Consider the following 25183-nt stretch of genomic DNA (forward strand, 5'->3'; position numbering starts at 1 on the left):
TCCAACTTATGCTGTAATAGGCTATTGCCAAGTTTACTTGATTAGCTCTGCAACATAACTGTTGGAGACATTTTCTCATAATGTAAACATGAAAAAATTAGAAGTGTGTAGTACAATGTGGGGAAACCTATTTATGTATGTGGGAGAGGTGAAAAGTTGGGTGTGGGTTTAAATTGGCATCGGTTACTAGGAATTAAATTTGTTTTCCTTAAACTGGTGAGATATTCGAAGGATGAATAGTTATTTATTTTGTACTAAAAGTACACTATTTACAACAAAATTCACTCCTTTGAGTAAATGGTATTTAGGCAGCAAAGTGCATTGAACATAGCTCCTCCACAGTCAGTACACATGTGGCATGTTTCTACTAATCCACCATGATTAACTTCAGCTATACATTAATTTATCAAACTGCTGCCAGAATCACCTAAATGTCACGTGACTAGTCAATACGTTGGGTTTGCTTCCCAGTCATCATCATCTTCAAAATACAGTACACTGCTAAGTATGTAACCCAGAATTAACTATGCATTCAGGCAAATTCAAGATTCAAGATTTATTTCTGTCATTAAACTTTAACAAGCAATAGACAATGTCAATATAGTAAGTCAATCTGTTTCAGTACAGTATCATTGTACCTAGAACACAAATTAATATAGTTGCATAACAATGCCTACATGTCATAACTATTTACATAAATGGTTGATTTGTCGGAAAGTTAAAACAACATTTACAATAAAAACATCTAACTGGTTTAAAACACTAAAATATAGATCAGGCATACATGAAACATTCACAGTACAATAAAATAGACATTTTAAACAACACATCAATAAAACAAGGTAGCCTACAGAAAAAATGGGCTAGCCCGAACTAAAAGCAGTAATGAATTCCCTAGATGGTAACTCAAAAAATTCCTTAATATCATAAAATGGCCTAACCACTAGGAAATTGTACACGGAAGACCGAAATTTGCAAAGGCTTACTTGATGAACACAAGGTGGTAACTTATTGAACATTTTAAGACTGACACTATCAAACCAATTTTTTGTTAGACTTAGCCTACAGAAGGGTTCTTGCAACTGATAGTCATTTCTGGTGTTATGTTGGTGGTTATCACAAATCAGCTTAAAACTATCAAAATTTTCCTTAACTTTACTAATACATACATATATATATATATACATTTACTACAGTTAAAATTCCCTCAGCAATAAAAAAAGGTTTACAATGAGCATTTAATGACGCCCTTCTCATAATTCTGATTGCTTTTTTTGTAGTAACAATACACTTTTTAGATGGTGACTTCCACCCCAAACACTTATCCCGTACAACAGAATGCTATGGAAAAAAGCAAAATAAGCATTTTTTTAATAGTGGCTCTGGTAACTTATTTCTTAAGTTTCTTAATAAGTAGATTACTCTATTTAGTCTAGCACAAACCTTTTGGATGTGTGCACTCCAGTTTAGACAAGGGTCAAGTACAAAGCCAAGGAGATTTACATTACTGTAATTTTCGTGACTGACATGGGCTCTGCTTAGAGTAAAAACTAAGTGTTGTGTTTTAGTTTGGTTCAAAGATAGGCCATTCGCTTTAAACCAATGTATGCTTTCTTCAAGAGCGTTTGACATAAATAGGCTAAGATTGTTTAGATCCTTATTTGGCATACTATAGTACAGTGTAGTATCGTCAGCAAAAACTACAGAATTACAGCTTAAACTAGATGGTAAATCGTTTATCAGGATTAAAAACAGAAAAGGGCCTAGGGCCGATCCCTGTGGCACGCCACTTACAACCTTTGCAATATCAGAGAGTGAATTTTGAATATTTACTCTTTGTGTTCGGTTTGCTAAATATGATTCAAACAGTTTGAGCTCCACACCTCTTACTCCATAAAAGTGTAATTTTGAAAAAAGGATGTCGTGCGGCACACAGTCGAAAGCCTTAGAAAGATCGCAAAGGATAGTGTGTGTACTAGCATGATTTTCAAAACTTGTAAGTACAGATCTTATAAGGCCCTCGACCGCGTCAACCGTCGACCTACCTTGTCTAAAACCAAATTGGAATTTAGAAAAAAGTGAATTACTTTCAAAAAAACTCACTTACCTGGTGTTACATTGCTTTTTCAAGGATTTTTGAAAATATGGGTACCATTGAGATGGGCCTATAGCTGCTAGCAGATGACTTGTCACCCTTCTTATATACGGGTACAACTCTAGATTGCTTGAGGGAGTCTGGAAATGTGCCAGCTTTTAAACACTGATTTATACAAACCGTTAAGGGGTAAACTATAACAGGTAGGACACTTTTTACTAACACTGCACTAATGTCATATATATCTCTACTGTGACTGCTCTTCATGCTATTTACAAATTCCACCACCTGCTCACAAGACACTGTCTTCCACTGGAATTGATCCGTGGCGTCTTGGGTACTGGAGAGGAAATCCATAGCCGTAGTAAGTGATTGTCCGACTTCCTTCGCAATATCAGCCACTGCAGAGATGAAGTACGCATTGAAGTCATCAGCAGAGAGAGAGTGAGTGTCTTTGTGGACAGTCTCTTTTCTTGAAGAATTTATTACATGCCTTTTTTACTTTGTTAGGCGCTGCTTTTATTGCTTCTGCATTTGCCTGTATCTCCGCTAGATGTAACGATTTTTTGTATTTTTTTCCTAACTGCAGTATACTTATTTTTGGTTTCCTCCACAAGCAGGCGGTAACGGAGGGCCCATTGTAGCTTATGAAACCAGCTTTCCACTTCTCTCTTCAATTTTTGATGTTCGCTAGTATACCAATTTTTGCGATGTAAGGCTGATTTCTTCCTATTTATTTCTTTAATGGGGAAGCATTCATCCATTCCAAAAATAAAGATTTTTATGAATGAATCAAAGGACAAAGGTGGGTTTTCGACTATTCTATTCCAATCTATCATACTGATGAAATCCATAAATTTGCTGATATTTCCTTGAGTAAAGCTGCGGGATTTAATTTTGTCAGTACCATTTTTATCCTCTTCTAAACAGTTTGGCTTACACAAGATCCTAGCTGCCAACGCTAAGTGATCTGAGATAGGTTCCTTAACCTCAACAGACACATATTCCCTAGGAAGGTTTGTAATAACATTATCCAAGCATGCAGACCCTCTGGTAGGCGTATTGTTTCCAAAATAACAATTTACGCTTCGTAACATGTTTTGAAGCTTTAATGTTGCCGTGTTGTTTACATTTAGGACATTAATATTTATGTCACCACAAATTAAGATAGGCCACTTCTTGTTTGACATACTTAATATCAACTGTTCAATCGAGTCTAAAAAAAACTTCAAGGTCACCATTTGGTATGCGGTATACTGATACAAGTCTTACCCTGCAACTGTTGAAACACAAAGTCACAGCCACCACTTCACAATGACTTTCCACACAGAATTTTTCTACGTTTATCATCTGGAAATCAACGCCATGTTTAATGTAGATTGCAACCCCTCCTCTCAACTTGTTGCTTCTACAATATGCTGCTGCTTGAAAATAACCTCTCAGCTGTGCATAGGCTATGTTCTCAGAGGAACACCAGTGCTCACATACACAGATAGCGATATAGTTTTCATTTTCAAGGATATGTTCTAGTTCAGCCAATTTATCAGCCAGTGACTGTGTATTAATTACATATATGTCATATTTTAATGTCTGGCCACTAATACTAGGCTTATCTACAGATAACGTCACTTTTGGACCTAAGTTCCGCTTTGCATGCAGATGTCCTGTGAGTTTAAAAGCTCTGGTGTGCTATTTAAATTATTCTTTTTAATTTTGTGTTTATAAACAGCAATGTAAAATTTTTTAGGCCAGAACTTAGGATTGTAAATGTCTTCAAATAGGTCTACAGGTACGCCTATTTTAAAAGATGAGTATTCGTCAGGATACTTAGACTGTAATTTTTCAACTACATAGTTTGCCTCTATCTTACCTTGCATAAAAGATTTTACACTTTCACAACTTATTTTTGGAGCCATGCGGGAGACAAACAAAAACTTTTTTCTGTCAGGTGAGGTTAGGTTGTCATCAACATCTGACTGACCAATAATAAAATTTTCCCTCTTCTTCCTGGGAAATTGTGTTAAAGAAGGCCTATGTCTAGTTTCTACATTTAAGCTATTTTTTTGCTCTTGATACCGATGCAAATCTAACAATGATGAAATGTCCTCAGTGTTTAATAATTCCATAGTTGTCTGTCAAGTATAGTTGCAATTAAGCAGAACTAATGTGGAGTGATGAGTTTAAAAAAAAAAACAATTAGAGGTCATTGTTTATTATCTCATAGGTGTCATGTAATGTAGGAGGTGTTTGGAAACGTGATAACACAGGTATGGCAGTTGATAAAAAAAGTGGGATTGAATATGTGGTTGTATGACAACGAAGGTGTTAATACATGCTTAGGTCTTGGGGCAGTATAGACATTTAATTTCTGTATATTTCTACCATCCGGGAGTCGCTGATCAGTGGGAGGATCAATGATTGAGAGCTTTACAAAAAACTAATTTAATGCTATTTGTATATTGCCAGCAACTTGTCTAAACAAATAGAAAAAGGGATAATACAGTATTAGCCAAAATAAACTGTACTGAAATGGTAATATCTTATTATGGTAAACACAGTAACATTAAATATAGATTTTACCAATAAATACAAGTAAAAGGAAGCAAAATCGGTTAAACTCAGGCATTAACATGTTCAATATGACCCCGTTCAGTTTCTAAGGTATTAAAAATGACACATAGCATTAGAAATCCACATTTATTTTAAAATTATATTAAATTATTACAATTAATAAAACATAGCAGCAAAGGCCATCAGAGAGCTGTCACTTGAACGTGTTCCACTATCATCGATGACTTAACATCACCCCAAGATGGCCACCAATGTTCCTTATCCAGCCAGAAATTTAGCATTGCCTGAAAGTTATGCAAGATGTATTTATTTTAATAGTAACTTAGGTAGGTGAAGGTACAATAGTATATATACATATAATAGTAAATTATATGACAGGAATTCTATTTGAACAGCATTTTTTATCTCTTTCTCATCTTGGCCAACAGTTTTTGGTCTATTAGACGAGATAAATATCTGAATGTGATCATTGCTTACATACAAAATACAAGCAAAATAAAGCTGACTACAGGGAATTTCTTCTGAAACTAACAAAGCAAAAGGAGGCTACTAGGATACTTCTAAAATCATTCTCTCAGACAAGCTCAAAAAATCCTATATCACAAACTTTTTATACAAACAATTAAAACCTTCTTGAGAAAATTTTGAATGAACATTGCTTGACGATTCCAGCCAAGAATCCCAGCATGACACCAGGAGCCAGGCAAACCTGTATGCAAAAACTGAACACCCACTTGACCGCGATCTACCAGAATTATCACCATATAACAGGAGAAAGACAAACCTGTAATAAAAAACCGAACAGTTTAAAAAAAAAACCACTACCTATACCAACTTTGATACAAGCCGAAAGTCAACAACAGAAGGTAAGTGAATGTATATTTTTTTAAACTGGCAACTAACCAGAAAAAGAATAATGTGTTTAGTGTTTCGCTGCAAGCAGTCAGTATGCTACTAATAACGGGAAAATCCAACTAAAATTAAAAACAAACATGAAACTGAAGTCCCCTCCTATTACAGCAAAAAATTTTGATGAAACACCAACATGGAATGGTACTGTCATTGTAATGGGAGACATAAGTATAGACAGAGTTATTCGCAAAAAGAATGACACACTATTAAGGGAACATAATATGACATACAACATGAAGAGATTCCTTTTGCCAGCAACTAGGAATTACATCACATAGCGCTACATGAAGGAAACAGGATTTTTCCGGACATTTGCCATCGTTCAGTGAAAACAAGAAAACAGTAACCACTACGTTTCGAGATCTGCAATCTGATCTCTTCTTCAGGTAAAGAAACTAACCTTAATACATAATTACAAACTAAGTTAAAATAAACAAATCTTACTAAAGCGTTGTGGGCACGCCTAAGTCAGGAATCACAACCTACATGTTGTTGTCAAACTTCACTAACACTAAAGACATGCACTTAATACAAAACTATACAAAACACTAATCATTAAAAGTAAAACTACGGGAAACAGGTCACAATGCGTCTTCCACTCGTCTACTGACCACCTACGACTGACCAGAGGGACTAGCCAATGGGCAATCGTGACGGCTGGCTAAAACAAGATGGCGGAAATACAAGGGAAGGGGAACAGGAATGGGCCCTTTCGTTATTATTGGTTCACGCGAGATGAAACTTCTTAAAACCATATTGTGACTCCGCATTGGTTTATTACAAATATCCGATCCGTTTGATACTTTTGGTTTTCTCTTTAGTTCATTTTTTAGAATTGGCAACCAAAGCGGCCTAATCTCGACTGATGGTTGACTGATTGGTTGGTCTGCCAATTTAATGTATGTTGCCTCAATTAATTTCCTTTTGAAGAAATGTGGTTCCCGATGTATTATGTGGGCTTCATCCCAATTCATATGATGGTCTTCGGACCAACAATGGTGTGCAATTTTTGACTTTTCTGTGAAACCCTTTCTCGTGTTTTCTTTGTGTTCTTTTATCCTTACGTTTAGTGGTCTTTTTGTCTCGCCTATGTATTCCCTATTGCAGCTACATTTTATACTGTAAACACAGTTTTTGGAATCCTGTGTGCCATTTTTTGGTTTTGTTTTTACGAGACTTTGTCTAAGAGTGTGTTGTGTGTTTTAAACGCGGTTCTAATGTTGTACTTTCTACCTACTCTTCTAATTTTCTCCGATAATCCCGGCACATAAGGGATTGACATAAACGCAAATTTATCACAAATCTGTTTTTCTGACTCAGGAATGATTCTTCTGGTTCGTTTGCACTTATTAATTACTAATTGAGGGTATCCATTGCTTCTGAGATCCGATTCAATTTTCTTAAATTCTTCTTTTAGTCCATCTTTATCTGAGCACAAGCTCTTGCTCTATCAAACAACGAGTAGGCTACTCCTTCTTTGACAGATTTTTGATGGTTGGATTGATAATTTAAATATTTTCCTGTGTGTGTTATCTTTCGAAAAAAAACAGTTGTCTTAAGGACATCCCTATCTCTTAATACACACACATCCAAAAAGGGAAGCTTGTTTTGGACTTCCACTTCCATTGTGAGGCGGATGGAAGGAGAAATACTATTAATGTGATTCAAAAAATTATTTAATTCAATGTCTCCATGAGAAAAAATAACAAAGGTATCATCCACATACCTCCACCAAATCTTCGGTTTGAACTGAGCTGAAGCCAAAGCTTTTCGCTCGAATTCCTCCATAAAGATATTGGCGAAAATAGGAGACAGTGGAGAAACCCATTGCCATCCCCTCATCTTGACGGTAAAATTTTACCCTCTAACTCAAAATAATTGCATTGAGTGCATAGTTCTAACAGTTCCCATAATTACTGGCACGGGAAGTTTAGTTCTATCCTTTAATGTTTGGTCTTCTTTGAGACGTGATTTAATAATTCCGAGAGTTTCTGGAACTGGTACAATTTGTAAATAGACTTTCGACATCAAAACTTACCAGTTTGTCAGTTTCAGTCAACTTTAAGGATTTTGACTTCTCTACGAAATCCCTGGAATTTTTGATGAAAGAGTCAGTTTTTTCCTACCAATGGCGTTAAGATGTCCAAGAGGGACTTTAGACAATTCCCTGCAAGGTGAATCACGAGAAACTAATGATGGGCCGAAGAGAGATGGTAGGTTTGTGGATTTTGGGAAGGCCATACATATGGGGGATTTTTGAGTGGTGAGGAGTTAATTTAGATCTAAAATTTATCTGAAAAAAATTCTTTATGTTTTCTTAAGGTGTTTGCTACTTTGCGTTCAAATGAATCAGTCGGGTCTTTATTTAAAACTGTATATTTGCCAGTATTTAAAGTTTCCGCAAGGTACCTGTTTCCGTTAGTTTACTTTTAATGATTAGTGTTTTGTATAGTTTTGTATTAAGTGCATGTCTTTAGTGTTAGTGAAGTTGACAACAACATGAAGAGATTCCTTTTGCCACAACGCTTTAGTAAGATTTGTTTATTTTAACTTAGTTTTGTAATTATGTATTAGGTTAGTTCTTTACCTGAAGAAGAGATCAGATTGCAGATCTCGAAACGTAGTGTTACTGTTTTCTTGTTTCACTGAACGATGGCAAATGTCCGGGAAAAAATCCTGTTTCCTTCACAATCCTTCCATCGTCAAAAAATAACCTTTAAACATAGCGCTACACATACATAGACTTGGTCTGCACAAACTCACAAGCAGAGGAAGTTAATGTGTGTATCTTTAATACCTTCCGTGATAGTATGACTTGGCATCATATGAGCATATTTTCCATACTGTAAGTGACCACTGGCATCATTCTTTTTACTCAGACAAGGTGAGAATACCAGTAACTGCAATGTTGTACAGCAGTGAACTGTTTCATAATGGTGATGAACCATGTAAAAGTACTGGATCCATAGTTAAATCCGTGGGCCCTTTTTGCTTCATGCTGTTTAGTTCATTTTTTATTTTGGATTGTTTTAAACGAGTGAAGTTGAGAGCCATGATCAGATTGGATATGATTACCTTCTTATGTACTGTAACATCGACATTGCCAATCACTGTGTGTGAGATAAAGCAGTATGGAACTAGAAAATAAGCATTAATCTCACTGGCATAGGTAAACAGCCAGGCTAGCATAGCAACTGGCTAGGCAGGAGTGAGAGAGAAAGAGGCGGCATAGCTCTGAGTTGGCTGATGCCAGGGACGGTTGGTGATGCAGAACGACTGTGGCACAGTCAAGGTTATGTGGTAAGGTTTTCTAGACATCCTAGCCTATTTATTGTTTAGTAATGGTTATAAACAAAATCTGTGCGGCTTTTGGTGTTATGTGAGAGAATAATAATCATATTTGAGGAATCTACACTTTTAGGCCAGTTTTCCCCACATATACTGTACCACAAATATTAATTCTACAACAAGTATGCATAGGATCTTTTTTACATAATTTTATACTGAGTGATTTTTCACTACACTTATTAATGTTTGAGATATTTGCGAAAAAATTGTACTTTTAAACCCTACTCTTCTTCTTAGCTCATCCCCACCACCGAGGAACTTTAGTATGTTTATCAGGACCTTTTAAGGTATCATTGCACCAATATTCAAAACTTAGAATGTTTTCTCCTAATCACTGTTTTAATGGCTAATTTCACTGAGCTAAGACTTACCTTAAGTTTGAAATTGGTCCAAGGCTTCACCCTGTCCTTGTTGATACAGCCATCTGGAAAATCTCTAGAACCACCTACTGACACTCCCATTGACAGGTAAAACTAAAAAAAAACAAGAGATATTAGTAAATCTGTTATGTTCTGAAGGTGCCCAACTTAAGTTCTAAAAGAATATGGCCCCATAAGGCCTACATATAGGTCAGAATTATAGGTTTTAAGGGATACAGAAGTTTGTAATTAATTTAGAATACAATATCATAATACAGATATTCTATTGGTATAAATACTCAAACTCGCATAGAAATACTTAATACAAGAGACAAAAATGCCTACTAAATTCTATAGGTATTGGGAACTACTTAATCTTTCAGTGCTGAGGATTGCTTAAGCTATGGTCTGTACTAATGGAGTCATTGACATCAACACTATTAAGTTTTTAATAGCATATCCTTCTTTTTATTTATCTTTCTATATTATAGAGCATAGTTGTTTTAAACAATATAATTTACACATAACATAAATGAAGGCATTCATTAAATTGTCACTTATATATTAATGTTGTCAAGCATAAAATGTAGCTTTTTTGGTTTCACCTCAAAAATGAAAATGTTTGTTAAAAAAATTTAGTAAAATATAAAACTACTTGTATAAATTTTACTGTGGTTATTATGAAAAAAATGTATAGGTACATTAGTTGAAGGTCAGAACTTCTTTTTTAGTTTCAAAAATAAACAATATTTTAACCTACATTTTTTAATTTTTTACAACATGGTAAAAATTAGAAGAAAATATGTTGAAAAATAAACATATATTTTGCACCAGAGGTGATAAAGTTACATGGCACTAAAAGGGTTAAATTTATATTGTTGTCTCTGATATTAAATAGCACAGGGTAACAAAATGCATACTATAATATCACAAAGTCAATATCATATGTAGCAATGTGGCAGACGCGTAAGAACATATAACCAGATTGAGAGCAGTCTGTTCAATATAGAGCCGCGGTTAAGGTGTCAAACATACACCCCTTAATTGATAATACTTGAACAGAACGAGGCAAAGAGCTCATCCTGAGGGAGTTAGTGAAACATGTAATACAAGAAATTTAATATGAAATTCTCTTGCAATTGTGGTGTGGTACTTGTGTCATCATAACAATGCTAATGTTGGGTCAGATTCCTAATATTTCAAATAAACCTTAAAACCCAAAATTGTAGACATTTCCTGTCATGTCTTACATCAGTATCAAAGGGAGCTATTCTGGATCCTGTTTTCCAGGCAGACAACTCATCATCCCTGAAGCCAAGCAGTTCAGTGAGTCTGACACCAGGTGGCAGCAGTGCTTGTTGGGGCTGGCCATCAACATAAAATAACAGGTTGTCTGGAACATAAGTGAAAGTGGAGGAAATTAGCTTGTGCACAAAATAATTCTGTTTGATTAAAAGACGGTATTATCATTTTTGATTATTGATTTTAATTGAATTGAAAATCTATTTATACAATATACAAGATTATACACATCAAATAGCATCAAAACGATTAACAGTATTAAACTAATTATATTACATAATTGGATTGTTGGGATGTCTTTTCCTCTTTTATTGTAATTATAAATGTCTTTTGGTTTGTGAAGAAATCCAAGTTATTTAAAAAATTTAAAATAGTTTTATATATGTGTGAACAAGGAGTAACTATTTAAAAATCCCAATTCAGTAAAATGTGTCTCGCAAGAATCTCTTATGTCAAATTTTAAAATTATTCTAATAGCACTACTTTTGCAACTGTAAAATTGAATCCATTCATTTGTATGTGATCTCTAACTTAATTCTTTGCTTTGTTATGAAGGTGAACATTTTAAAATATAACTAATAGCTTATTCCAATAATATTTATGGTAGACTTGAATTTTTTCTATACCTTGAAATATCACACATAATTACATGAAGTTTTCTTAAATTACTGAAGAATAAAATGTTGTATTAAACTTGTAGAGAATTAAAGTTTTAGATATATGTTTTACACAAATTCTTCTATTGTTACAACAACTATCAAACTGCAAGTATGTTGTACTATAAACAATTTCTTCACAAGAAACCAAGAAATCATGTAGTATCTTCCAAAGGAAACTTCAGCATTCCTTTTTTAATGGACTACACATTAGATTTATATTAGAATGGGGGGGGAGAGAAAATATATTGAAGCTTAAATATTCAAACAATGTACTGAAAGGCAAACATATAAAATTGTTTTACTGTTGCAGTACCTATATTTGTTTTATATAATATTACTTCACATTGATTAAAACAGTGTTATTCCAAAGTGTAGTAATATTAATGTGTTGAATAGCCTGAAATGTAAACGTCTTTATTCACTCATAATGACAATTTCCTCTTGAGTTTAGAAATTTGAAATGGTTTAGGTATAAACCAAAATATTGAAGCCAAAATATTGTTCAACTTAATAGATAGACAATTTCTATTATTATCATGTTTATGTAAGATATGTCTATCACAATAATTACCAGGAGTCCAGATCAGAGTGTAGTTGTGAGGGTGACTGTACCAGCTGTCAGATATCCTATTCAAAACTGAGTGACTTAAAACATTGCTTTCAGTTCCCACTAGAACACCACTCTCCAGGACAGAAGAACCCATGTCTTTCCCATTACAGGTCAGCTGTCTGTAAAATTACCAGGAGTTCAGAACAGTGCAGTGTGGGGGTGACTATACCAGCTATCATATATACTATTAAAAACTGAGTGACTTGTAACATTGCTTTTAGTTCTTACCAGAACTCTACTGCCCAGACAGAGGAACCAATATTTTTCCCTCTTCAGATTAGCTCTCTGTAATATTTCCAGTAAATTAGTGTATTTGTGATACTAGCTCTGTCATACGTTATATAGTAAATATATTTTAAAAAGTTTATGTTTGAATTGTGAAGTGATTTATTTAAATAAGAAATAAAGTTATTCAAAACACAATTATTATTATTATTATTATTCTGATCTCCTAGTATAAAATCCAAGAAACAATTGAAGATTATATTAATTGTAACAGTTTTTGAGGATAAAATCAACACAATACTACATACCGGTTACCTCGAGACATAGCCACTCGCACCTTCCCTGATTGATAACTGCTGCCATAACTCTGGTCTTTAGGCATGAGCCACAACTCTGCAACAATAGTGACACTGTATGTTTACATATATTTACTTGAAATGGCATATACATTTCAGTATGTGGTATGATATAATAGGTATGCTTTGGTCTCAATTTTAAAGTGAGCAGTACGTTTCAAAGATTAAAATCTGTTCTCTTCGTAAGGGGATCAAGGCATAAGGTTTACCAAGCACAAAAATTAAAACTACCTATTCAAATATTTCTTTCTTTCTAAGATTGAAAAAGAAAAAAAAAAAAAAAAAAAAAAAAAAAAAAAATGTAGTTGAACTCATCAAAGTCTAACTTGACAACAGAACAAGTTCTGGATTGAAAAATATTCAAGCATGTGCCTGTAAATCCAGAGCAGTCAGCATAAGCACAAATCATGCCACAAGCACACTGCATGCACAAATGATGCACACACAAGAAGTTTAGAGGCTGCACAATGTTTGTCTCAATACATAAAACTAGCAGTTACCCATGGCTTCGCACACAATTTCCTACTGAAAAACTGGGACATAGTGGACTTATTTTTTTTTAACGTCATCCTTAAACTCCTGAGATAAATGGTAGTTACTGAAAGATATTCCAACCTCATGACCTATTTAAATTTAAAGAGCAGCTTTAGGGAACTCTAAAGTCGGTTGGTTACCTGTGAAATGAATCAAATTTCTCTCTAATGTTCTATGATTATTTACTGAATGGCTTCAACAATTGAACTATTTTAGGCTGGTGTAGAGGAATCATAAATTCAAAGTCCTTAGCTTTCAGTCAATGCACTTACGATGTAATAAATGGTGGGGCTCAATGTATGTAATATTGAAACAGAAAATGTATTATTAATATTTAGTATTGTTCTTGTTCTTTTTCTTATAACTTTATTCAGTAGCTTGATGTTTTTGAGTTTCAAATTTGGATTGATATTAATATAGAGAAGCGAATGATTAATACATAATCATTAGCTTGCAAAATCAATTAGTGTGGACACCAAAATGAAAGTTACCTGGTACTATCCAGTCTCCCGCTGGTAGCCTAGCCCTTATTTGCACAATTCCATAGCGGAAGCTAAAGCTATTGCGTGTATGTATCCTGGCAGAGCGGACAGGAGGTAGGATGTTGTAGGAGAATGCTGACAGCTCACACTCTCGGCTGTTAGCCAGTCCGGTACAACTGAGGGCAAACAAGAGAACTAGATACAGATCAAACATGCAAAGGTATAAAATGAGGTATTGAGAACTAGATATATATATACATATATATATATATATATATATATGTACTTGTGAACAAAATTTTATCCTGGTTTGCACAAATTCAATAGAGCTATAAAAATAGGCTACAGAATTTTAATGAACTTACCCTTAACTGACAAATTATTGTCCAGGCCACAATATAATAGTATTTAGGAGACATCAAAATTTTAAGAATATGCTTGTAAGGCCCAAAATTAATGTTGGTAAAATAATCAACATTTATATTTTGGCTGTGAACCATGTCATATATCACATCGTGGTATTTAAAAAATTATGGATAAGACCGATCAGTTCAAAAGTAGTGTCACTAAGAAGACAGATTTCTGGTGAATTGGACTGAACCTCAAGCAATGCAATTTACCAGCTTACCTGTAGGTTTTGTCCCAAGGACTACATTGGACAAACCTTAAACTCTTTTCGGGTAAGAATGATCGGTCACCGTGTTTCTATTAATCACAAAGATGGAAAAAACCAGTAACTTTACATGCTACTGGTAAAAGCTTTAACTCAAAGCTATAAGCAAAATTATAACTATAGCTCTCGAAAAGATTTGAATCTAAGGAATTATGAGTTGGCACATCATATTAAAATCGAAACAACCACAGTGGACAACACCTGTTCACTAAATTATTGTTTTTCACTTGAATCCTCAGATTCTGATCTACAAAATTTACCTAATTTCAAAATTATATTATGTAATATTACTTTAAAAAATCATAACAACTAATCAAAATTTATTTGAATGCAAAACTGTTATTTAGACTACATTGAGAAAGTTTGTTATCAGGTGTTTCTTTTTTTTTGCTATTTTTATTCAGTGTAAGTTTATACTTGTGTACTTGAGAAAGTTGTAATAACGACATATTATACAGAAAACAACTGTAGTTTTCTTTTGAAACTGCTCTGAATGATTATCATTCAAAAGAAATCTAACAGTCTTATTAATGTATTGTTATTAATATTTATGTAAAACTAAAGTTTAACAGATTTGACAGTCTGATTGAATACCTGATACATTTTATTCAATATCATAGATCCACTGATCAAGTTTTTAAAAAAGGTTTAAAACTTAGATTGAACCTAATAATTTTTATCAATTTGATTCCAGATTTTACATTTTACTTTTTATTTATTCACATATATCCCTTTGAATAAATGAATAGGCTGATAAAACAGTCATTTGACATTTTGATGATTTGATTCATCATGTTTTTCTGCTTAAAATACACTTTTGCCCTCCCTCACTCATCCTGCAAAAATGAGGTACTGAAACTAAAATTGGCAATCAAATTGTGTAGTAATTGACATTCAATGTTTTATATGTCTAGTTTTTTAAAGATTTAATCTGTTTTGAGAAAACAGATTAAATCACTTTTCAGACAGAATATGTAAAAATCACTTTTACATATTCAAATAATTCTGTAAGGATTTCAAATTATCTTAATTTAATACTTTTGGATATAATCCAATAAATGCCACTCAATTGTTAGTAAATAAACCAATGATTGTGAATAGTTATAACAAACTAAAATTAAGTTTCTGCCCTAGTCCATGACAAGATGATAAAACATTAGTGTATTGTAATTATATTTCGGTTATGAACATTTGGAAGAACTAACCTTTATAGAAAAAACAAGTCCCAAAATATTAAACTACCAAAGGGCTTACTCACACCTTAGTATGAACATTTCAAAAATTGTATTGGTGATAAGCCAGATACAGTAAATGCTATTAAATGAAATTTTGCTCCACATTATTTTTTGCTCGTATAGTTTAAACATTTTAATCTCTAAGATTCACACTCTTATTAATAATATTAAATTAATTTAAAAAGTTGAGTCTAACCTATTCAGTTTAATATGCCCTTGTTCCACATCCCTATCTGAGAGAACGACAGGCTTTATAATCAATTTTCCATCCCTCTGGAATGAGTTGGCGGGTAAGGAATTAAAAGTTACGAATTCATAATCCTGAAAACATACATTTTAGTGATATAAGAGATTATATACAACAGGTAATCAAATAAATCAGAAATATGACACCTCAAAGTATACATCTTTTTAAATTAACCAAACTTTTGCATGCCTATCAAAGAAGTCTTCTATATACTGGGTGTTTCAGACTATACTGTGTGGTTGAACTATATTACATGTTTGTAATATTGTTTTGATGTTTCAATCGATTACACTTTTTTATTACATAAACAGGTTGAAACCGTGACCAATTTGTTGAAGGTTACTTTGGAAGTCCATGAAATGCGTAGTAATGGTCAATATCAAGTTTTTCAGATATACCATGTATGAGTGTGCTCATGAAATTCAACTTTAATGAATCATATATATTGTATATCTATATGTTTTTATTCTACACAATTTTGCTGACTGACCATTGGTTAAAAGCAAAAAAACTGTAATATAATATTTAGATTGACTATAATGTAGTGTTCAACGTTACATTTGACAACATTTGTCTATCTAATATTACTTTTATTTTTTATTTACCTCGACTAGCCCTCTCAGGATTAGGGGTCCACTGCAGCTCTAACATTGCTTACATTGAATAACATGTATTGTTTACTTCAAAGGAATGTTTAATTCGTTAACTTTATATACAAGTATATCAACACTAATAAATTATGATGACAATAAAAAAAGAAAACTGAGAGAAACTATTAATAAGCTCACACAGTAGTATTGATCTATATTTTATATTTATGTGGATAGAAGAAGCAATACGCAAAACAATTTTTTAGAGACAGAAGATAAATGAGGTAAGATGCTAACAGATCTTTTAAAAGTGAATTGAGCACACAAGTCACTTCGGAAGAGAAATTAGATTACCATCATTAACAGATCATATAAAATTAATATTGGTTTTCCAGACTTAAATACCTTAGATGTACCATACATGAGTGTGACGATCTCTATTAGTTTATTATGTGAATATCAAGTTGGCAATTACAGTCAGTTAATTATTGCAGCTTTAAATTCACTTATATTTACTTATTATATTTTCATTAATACGAGTATATAACCATTTGAAAGGATCATTGGTGCAAGTAAATAAAGTAAAGTAGAATTTAGAATATTATTTTATTTTGGAATATTAAATTAGATAAAAATATTGTGTTACTGCAGTAGGTAATGTTAAATAATAATTTGCAGGAAACCAAAATGAAACATTGCAATTGTTAATTCAATAGTGATTCTTTTCAGCCTTAGTCAGTAGGAAAAATTATGGATTTTTCTTTAGAGTATGAAAGTAATTTGTCATGAAGCATATGATTTAAATTGTGCTAAACCTGTTACTTTATTTTAAACAGCATAGTATTCTTCATTCTATCAATTCAGTTCCTTTGTATGTTCCTTACAGCACTACTCCTCTTCAATACCTCCTTTCTTCAATATCTACAATTCCTTTAGGACCTCTCCTACAGGAATTCAAACCTAAATTCCATAGATTGCAATTGGCCTTTAAAATAACAAAAATAAGTTATTACGTTCTAGAATTTAGAATGATTTTTTTATTATAATATTTATAATATAGTATATACCTCATTCATCAGAAGAGTTTTAAAGTACTACCTACAGTAATTTTAATATATTAATTTGTATGGATTAACCAAGCTATGTAGAGATAAATATGCAAAATTAAATTTTACATAGTTCTTAAATTTTTCAGTCACTCTCAGAAAAATATGTGTTTCCTTATTTTTTACTATCTCATAACATTTTCAAAATAAAGAAGTTGAATTTTTTTTAACAAATAAGCTTTGTAAATTCAATTGATTAATGACTATACCACATTTAATAACGACTGAATTTAGCATAATACTACAAAATGTCTAGTTTTATTTACTGACAGGTGTATCTGCTATCTTGATCTCGTGTTTCCAATGTGGATGTAGTGTGCTATTGGAGAAGGTATCTATGAACAGAGTGGCACCGCGACAAGCGGGCTTACCATTCATCAGAGTCACTGATGGCTCACATGGTGAAACTTTGTCTGGTGGAGACACACCTGGGGAACATACCAATGCCAACTTAATCAGTTGAAACAAAAGCTTGTTAAATGGATTGAGTTTTATCAGCAGAAAAGAAATTATTACTAATTAACGCATTTGATACAAAACCAAATTATTTTTTAACATTACTACATATTTTTAGAACAAGAAGTGAGGAAACTACTTATTACAGTAAAACCCATACAATCCCTGAAGTGACAGGATATTTGGTAGGACTGCCTCCAGCCATGATCCCTTGGAACATTAACCATCATGAGGGATGTTGGGCACTATCTCAGTCATGCAGTCATTGAGAAGGGGAGGCTCTTACTATGTCAGCCTCTACTAGTTAAAGCAGGCAGGGAAATGATCTCCCTCATGTTCAGGCTTGCAAAAACCTAACCAACAATCATCCTCCACAGTAAACTAAACTTATTGATCTATTTATAGCTTCACCCTAATATCTCAACTTTTGCGGTTAGTGATGTCGAGGGATACCACTTGTCAACATCCATTGGGTTTTCAAGATGTAAGTGACAAAATTAGTTTTTGCTGTATCTAGTGAAGGTTCTACAAGCAGGTATAACACAGCCAGAAGTATAATCTGTCCCCTTCCCTGAATGAACACAAACTACTAATTGAAATATTGTATTCAAATGGACACTTATGACTTACTGTCACCATTGCCAGTGCGGTATACAGCTATTCGCCAGTTACCACCACATATCTCCGAGCTGTCTCCTGAACAGATGGAGTTACATTCACTGTCTGGAGAATTGAGAGAAGAACTTGGGCGAGTGTTACCACAGAAACATTCCCTCCTGTACAAACATTTGTGTTTTTCAGCACTATTGACTTTAAATAGTAATATAAAGTATTACAGTAAATTTATATTTTTAGTCACCTGAAGGTGGAATCTTTGATTTCGAAAGGCCTCACACAAAATACAAATTTACACTGGATTCATTAAATCAATTCAATTCATTAAATTTAAAATCTTTCCAACTGCTCCAAGAATCTTCATTCAATATGTTGTATGTTGAAATCTCATAATTATGCCAGAACTGAGTTTGTTTGCAATTTATTAATTCTCTTATATGAAATATTTGCTAATGCTTAGCTGAATCCCATGGTGTATATGCATCATTATTGAATTCATTATTGCCTATTGTAGAAATTAAGCTTCATGCAAAATTCAAAGTCCAAGTTAGTTCGTTTTTGAGATATCGTGCAAACAGACAGAAATGAAATTTTTCCAGCCTCCCGAGTGATAGCCATCGATAATGCTCAGCCAATAACTTCTAAAACATAACGTTAAATATGAATAATGGTAAATACATTAAAAAACCATTGCTCTGACACACCAAAGTCAAACTTCACATAACAAATTGTATATCAAAACCATTACCTGAAATAAAAAAAATAAATAAAGGAAATACACAATAGAGAACATGATGCACACTGATGGCAAGATGAAACCTAATAGAAGTCCCACCACAATACAACAGATCCTGTAATAAACACACAAAAGACAGGATAGTCGTGGTAGGGAGAACTGGTCAGATGCTTTTGGGATTTGTAATCCTGTTTCATATTATTGAACTCAAAGTACAATTTGATAATATTTCCTACTATAATATTTTTAAAACAGTTTTGTAACTACAGTGGACTGACTTCACAGAGTTGACTTGGACATTGGTCTACTGGTTCCATGTAAGCCTTGATTAATTTACCTCTAGTTATCATTGTATTGGGTTGGCATCATCAATCTTCATTTATGGTTTTCAGACCTGCATTGTTCAGCAGTTTTAGATTTGTCTACTTATCACTCCCTTGTATTGTCTTTGTGTTCTTAAATCTCACATTTAGTGGTCTTTATGTCTCTCCATATGGTCAGTGTTATGATTTTCTTAGTTTTTCTTTACTTTGTGTTAGGTTTTGATGTATATCTATTCTGTTAAGTAAGCACCATGTTTCTTTGTTAGTTATTGTAACTGTGTTGCATGCTTCATCTTGTTTTAAGTTTTGACACTTTCACAAAATTAGTTTTCTTAATATAATGTTTAAATTTTTGTTGCACTTTGCAAATGTTTACTAACTGCTATCATTTTAAAATATCCATAAACAATAACCAACTTTAAGTAGAGAATATTAAAACATCTTGTTGTAAAATAATAAATCTTTTATTTAATAAAGACTTACTGGTACTCCACTCCAGCGAATAAGTAGCCAAGAGCCAAACAATAGTTGAGACATCTACGAGGACTGTTTGTGTTGTCCAGGTCTGTCTTATATTGGTCCAACACTCTTGGTAGAGTTTCATCAATGAAACAACCGATCAGCTTACCTGTTGCTGAAACATCTTTGGAACGAAGATAACTGTTAAATTTCATGAAAGCGACACATACCTACTTCACCTGATGTAAGTATATTTAACCCTTTAAATTGAGGCAGTCACTATTAGTGGCCCTGCAACACTACCACTTGGAGAATTAGTAGACAAGCAGTATGTTGTCACTGAAAACTAATGAACCGATTTTATGTTTGGACTGTCTCCAAAACAAAAGTCACTCATTTGACTGAATCCTTTAAAATTTTAATTTGAGTTGCATTTTATATAAAACTCAAATCTTGCTTATTTCCAACTTTACTTATATCACAGCATGTTATAAATTAATATTAATTAGTAAATTTTAACGGATTGGACAAAATAGTATATTGAATAATAAGAAAGTTTTTGTATAATACAAATTTATTTAACTTTCAGAATAATTAATTTTGACTGATAAAATAATAAATAAACTTCATGATGTTGCTAGAATTCAAACAACTAGATCCATAAATTTAAATTATTACCTGTAATTCCTGTGGAGTAAAGTGATAGTTTGCCAATGCCTCCACACCTTTTCTTGGTATCACCAGAACATGGGGATGAACATCCATCATCTCCAACCTTATTCTCACTCAAGCGATTATCTCCACAGTGGCATTCATTACTGGGAAGAATCAGACGTTACAAAAACATTTACAAACTTAGCAGTATTGACAGATTAAACAACTGATTTAAGTATGAGTATAATTATCTACTTTAAAATCCAATTTTAGTTTCTCTAGGTTTGAATTTATGGGTTTGGGTTTTCAAGTTTAGGTCAAATGAACAAGCTTTATCTCTAAATCAGGTTTTATAAAACTTGGTTCAGTTCTTTTGAACTCTATTTTAACTAGTTTTATTAACTACTAATGCACAAAAAACTTATAGTAAAAGCACTGTCAAAATGTAACAAAATTGGTACAGACGTTTGTCATCATGTTTTACTGAAAACCAAAACATGTTTCAGATTAGCTTCCCTCTTCAGATATAACAGTTCGCCATATGATCAACTGGTCAAATATGCTGTACCATAGTTCTAATTATTTATGCTGAATCGCGGTAGGAAGTAGGCTCTTGTTAACTAGACGCGGTGCGTGGACATTGTTTGTTCAGTTAGACCGGTCAATCAGCTGATCGAGCTACAGTGATACGTTCCGACCCGGCTCGCTGGAGAGAGAGAGGGAGTCAGTCGAGTCTTGGAGTTTTCCACGAGAAGGTGTACCGGTCGAAGCTGAAGTTCTTTCTCTAACCCTATAGTTGGGATTTAGAGTAATTATTTTATCGTGTGTAAATTCAATTTCAAGTATTTAATTTTCTTTAGTGCGTTTTATTTTCCGATCTGCCTCCGTAATCTTCAAAGTAGTAAGTTCCGTACCAGCGTATAGTTAATATCTTTTATTTTTATAATACTGTAATTAAAATTTCTAAAGTTTCCCATCTTTCAGAGTCTGAAAATTTAATTCAATTTTTTTTGAAGTATTGTGAATTAAATTTTGGTCATAAAGTAAATATCAAGTTTTGTGTTATATTAATTTTGAGTATTTTGAGAAGAGAACTTTTTATTTTGTTTTGTTAATTTAAACCATTTTTGGAGAAGTATACATTTTTAGTTTAATTTTAATTTTAATACCTTTTGATCAGACTCTTAATTAGATTTGTTTGATTGAGTGACATTTTGAAGAAAATTGAATCAAAAGTTTGTAAACTTTGTTAACTTTTTGGTGAACTTAAATTTCGGAATAAATCAAGTATTTCCGAAAAGTTGTTCTAATTTATAAAGTATTAGCTCCATACAAATTCAATATATGTACTATAATAACGGTACATAATTTGCGCAACTCTGCTTTTTTCTTTTTGAGCATAAACTTGTACAACAGGTTATTTACAGGAAAGAACTTGTAAACTGGTATAAACTTGTATAATTCATGAAAGTGTGTGTAACTTGTATAAGACTTGTGTAAGACTTGTATAAACTTGAAAAGTGTGTATAAACCTGCATAATTTTGTGTAGTGAGTAAGACTTAGGACTTAGAATAATATTGTGAGTTTAGAATATTTGATTTATTTTAAGAAAATTATTTTAAAATAAAATGGAGCTAGCGCATGTGGATCTGTTGCTCAAAAAGGAATTAATATTTGAAATAAAATTTTATGGGCAGAAATGCTTCTGAAAGCGACACCGTTAGAATCTTAGAAAAATGTCGAGGTCCCTTCTAAAGTTTAATATAAGGGCCAGTGCTAGTAACCGGAAAGGGGTTATAAAATAATTATGGTTATGAAAGGTTCAAGAACAATGAGGGCAGGAGATAGGAATATTGTTGAGAGCTTCCTGTGTAAATTTTGAAAAGGTCCGGTTGTAATCAAGCTGGAATAACTCGGCCCCTTGTAAAAGTATTTGTTTGTAAGAGTCCGTATCGTAAAGTTTTATTACAAGTGAACCCGATAAGTGAAAACTAAGTGAGCCCGATAAGTGAAAGAGTTTATGACTTGATAGTAAAGATAGGACTGGGCAATATGATTGAATATTTTGATGTTAAATGCTTATCGGAAATAACAAGGAAATATCGATCCTGGTTAAATGTGTTTTTGGTTTTAAAAGTAAAGATAGGTTGTTTTTCTTAAAGGTGCATATTTCTAAATTTAAATTTAAATTCGAAATGTGAAATTTGAGAACTCAATAAACATTAGCCCCCCCGCAAAGGTCAGTATGTTTTATTTTCAGGACAATTATATTGTCGAAAAGGAATTGAAGATGGGTCTAAAACAATAAAATTGGCAATATAATTTATTTCTAAATTAACTTCAAGAATTGGTTATATACGAGTATTTATGTATTAATTTGGCCCAAAACACAAAACAAGTTAAGTATGAGAGTCCAGTAGTTTATTATAATAATACAAATAAATATTGGAATATAAAAGGGTGATGTGACGACGTTTTTATTTCAGCAATTGTATGGCTAAACAATGAGAAGTCATGATATAAAATGCCAGTGTAAGTGTGTGATAGGAGTGTTGTAGTAAACCATGTAATTTTCAGGGACAATGAATGGCATTAATGGTGTATGAAATTAATACACAGAGGTATTGTGATATATCATGAGATATATTTCTTCCCTGTTCCTTCAAATGTAGAAGGACAGGGTAATTTTGGTAATGTTGTGGTGTTGTTGTCCCCTGTTCCTTCCAATAGAGAAGGACAGGGTAATATTTTTGGTATACAATGAGTTGTATTGATAGTGATATTTCTTCCCTGTTCCTTCAAATGTAGAAGGACAGGGTAATATTGTTTTTTATCACTATATGAGGTTTATTGTGTGTAAACAATTGATTATTGTGCCATTGTAATCCCTGTAAATTGAGTGTATTGTAATTAACAACATATGGTAATGGTTTACATTCGTGACACTGGCGCAGGCGTACGATTAAGAACACCGTGAAAGACTGACAGCCATACAATTATACGGAGGGAATATTTTGTAAAAAAGGAATGTCCTCCAAGAGCTCAATGCCTCGCGGGCTGAAATTGTTGTTAGATTGGAGGAGCAGGTAGCAGTGCTATTAGTAAAGAGAGCCAGCCAACCACAAGATCTACGAGGCCGCCGCACTGCACCGACCGCCAGGTCATTGGGGGAGCTGTGCATCGACTCCACATCAACCACATCCCTCGGCAATGGCGATGGCGATGGCTACCTCCAGACTGATACTGGACGTCGGGCTATCCTACCACACACCACCCCTCGGACTACGCATCACGGCCTCCACGTAGTGATAAGTACCAAGATTGTTATTTAAAAGTGTGCATGTGGAGGGATATTATTGTACTTAATCCGGGATGAGTGTTTTAAAGGTTTAGGTTCCTACCGTGATTTCAGCTTCGGGCTAGGGAAAGATATGTACCATAGTTCTAATTATTTATGCTGAATCGCGGTAGGAAGTAGGCTCTTGTTAACTAGACGCGGTGCGTGGACATTGTTTGTTCAGTTAGGCCGGTCAATCAGCTGATCGAGCTACGGTGATACGTTCCGACCCGGCTCGCTGGAGAGAGAGAGGGAGTCAGTCGAGTCTTGAAGTTTTCCACGAGAAGGTGTACCGGTCGAAGCTGAAGTTCTTTCTCTAACCCTATAGTTGAGATTTAGAGTAATTATTTTATCGCGTGTAAATTCAATTTCAAGTATTTAATTTTCTTTAGTGCGTTTTATTTTCCGATCTGCCTCCGTAATCTTCAAAGTAGTAAGTTCCGTACCAGCGTATAGTTAATATCTTTTATTTTTATAATACTGTAATTAAAATTTCTAAAGTTTCCCATCTTTCAGAGTCTGAAAATTTAATTCAATTTTTTTTGAAGTATTGTGAATTAAATTTTGGTCATAAAGTAAATATCAAGTTTTGTGTTATATTAATTTTGAGTATTTTGAGAAGAGAACTTTTTATTTTGTTTTGTTAATTTAAACCATTTTTGGAGAAGTATACATTTTTAGTTTAATTTTAATTTTAATACCTTTTGATCAGACTCTTAATTAGATTTGTTCGATTGAGTGACATTTTGAAGAAAATTGAATCAAAAGTTTGTAAACTTTGTTAACTTTTTGGTGAACTTAAATTTCGGAATAAATCAAGTATTTCCGAAAAGTTGTTCTAATTTATAAAGTATTAGAACCATACAAATTCAATATATGTACTACAATAACGGTACAATGCAAAAGAATTAACAGGTTAGGATACTGTATGGCACTGAATGTGCCTAATTTAACTATCAAAACAGAAAAGTTTTTAACATCAAAAGGTTTTCAAAACATTGTGTCTCAGTTTCTTATACAAAATAATGATGGTAACATTTTTCTAATAATCTTTTTAGCCTTTCATTAATAAAAGAATGAAATTCAACATTTTTAGATAAAGAGTGAGTATTCATTGCCTTGTTTTCTTATTTAACTTTTATTTAAGTGTCTGTTGGTTTTGAATATGTTACGCTAAAAGAATATGAAATGTAAACATTATGTATCGTTTGACATTTTTAACCCTTTTGATACCCACCCATTTTGGCCTCCAAAATAACTAAGCTTGATCTCTTTGACTTGATATCTTTCTTAAGGAA

The 25183-nt window shown here is 33.1% G+C and overlaps 1 protein-coding gene across 4 annotated transcripts in view; it reads right to left on the reverse strand.

Annotated features, from left to right (window-relative positions):
• Positions 1-4777: 4777 nt before the first annotated feature.
• LOC124357515 overlaps positions 4778-25183 on the reverse strand; it is a 56533-nt gene continuing 36127 nt past the window's right edge. For 3 of the 4 annotated variants that reach the window (XM_046809390.1, XM_046809389.1, XM_046809388.1), the window contains exons 11-21: positions 20572-20711; positions 19918-20077; positions 18391-18536; positions 17575-17732; positions 15558-15682; positions 13463-13629; positions 12390-12474; positions 11818-11975; positions 10536-10678; positions 9298-9399; positions 4778-4950 (exon numbers count right to left, since the gene is read on the reverse strand). In XM_046809390.1, coding sequence (XP_046665346.1) covers positions 4849-4950; positions 9298-9399; positions 10536-10678; positions 11818-11975; positions 12390-12474; positions 13463-13629; positions 15558-15682; positions 17575-17732; positions 18391-18536; positions 19918-20077; positions 20572-20711 — 1486 coding nt within the window. In that variant the 3' untranslated portion in view covers positions 4778-4848. Of the gene's footprint in view, positions 4951-9297; positions 9400-10535; positions 10679-11817; positions 11976-12084; positions 12142-12389; positions 12475-13462; positions 13630-15557; positions 15683-17574; positions 17733-18390; positions 18537-19917; positions 20078-20571; positions 20712-25183 lie in introns of those variants that run through there. The other variant, XM_046809391.1, reaches the window with a different exon arrangement.

Source organism: Homalodisca vitripennis, chromosome 3 (assembly GCF_021130785.1).
Source record: "Homalodisca vitripennis isolate AUS2020 chromosome 3, UT_GWSS_2.1, whole genome shotgun sequence".
In the NCBI taxonomy this organism is placed as follows: Eukaryota; Metazoa; Arthropoda; class Insecta; order Hemiptera; family Cicadellidae; genus Homalodisca; species Homalodisca vitripennis.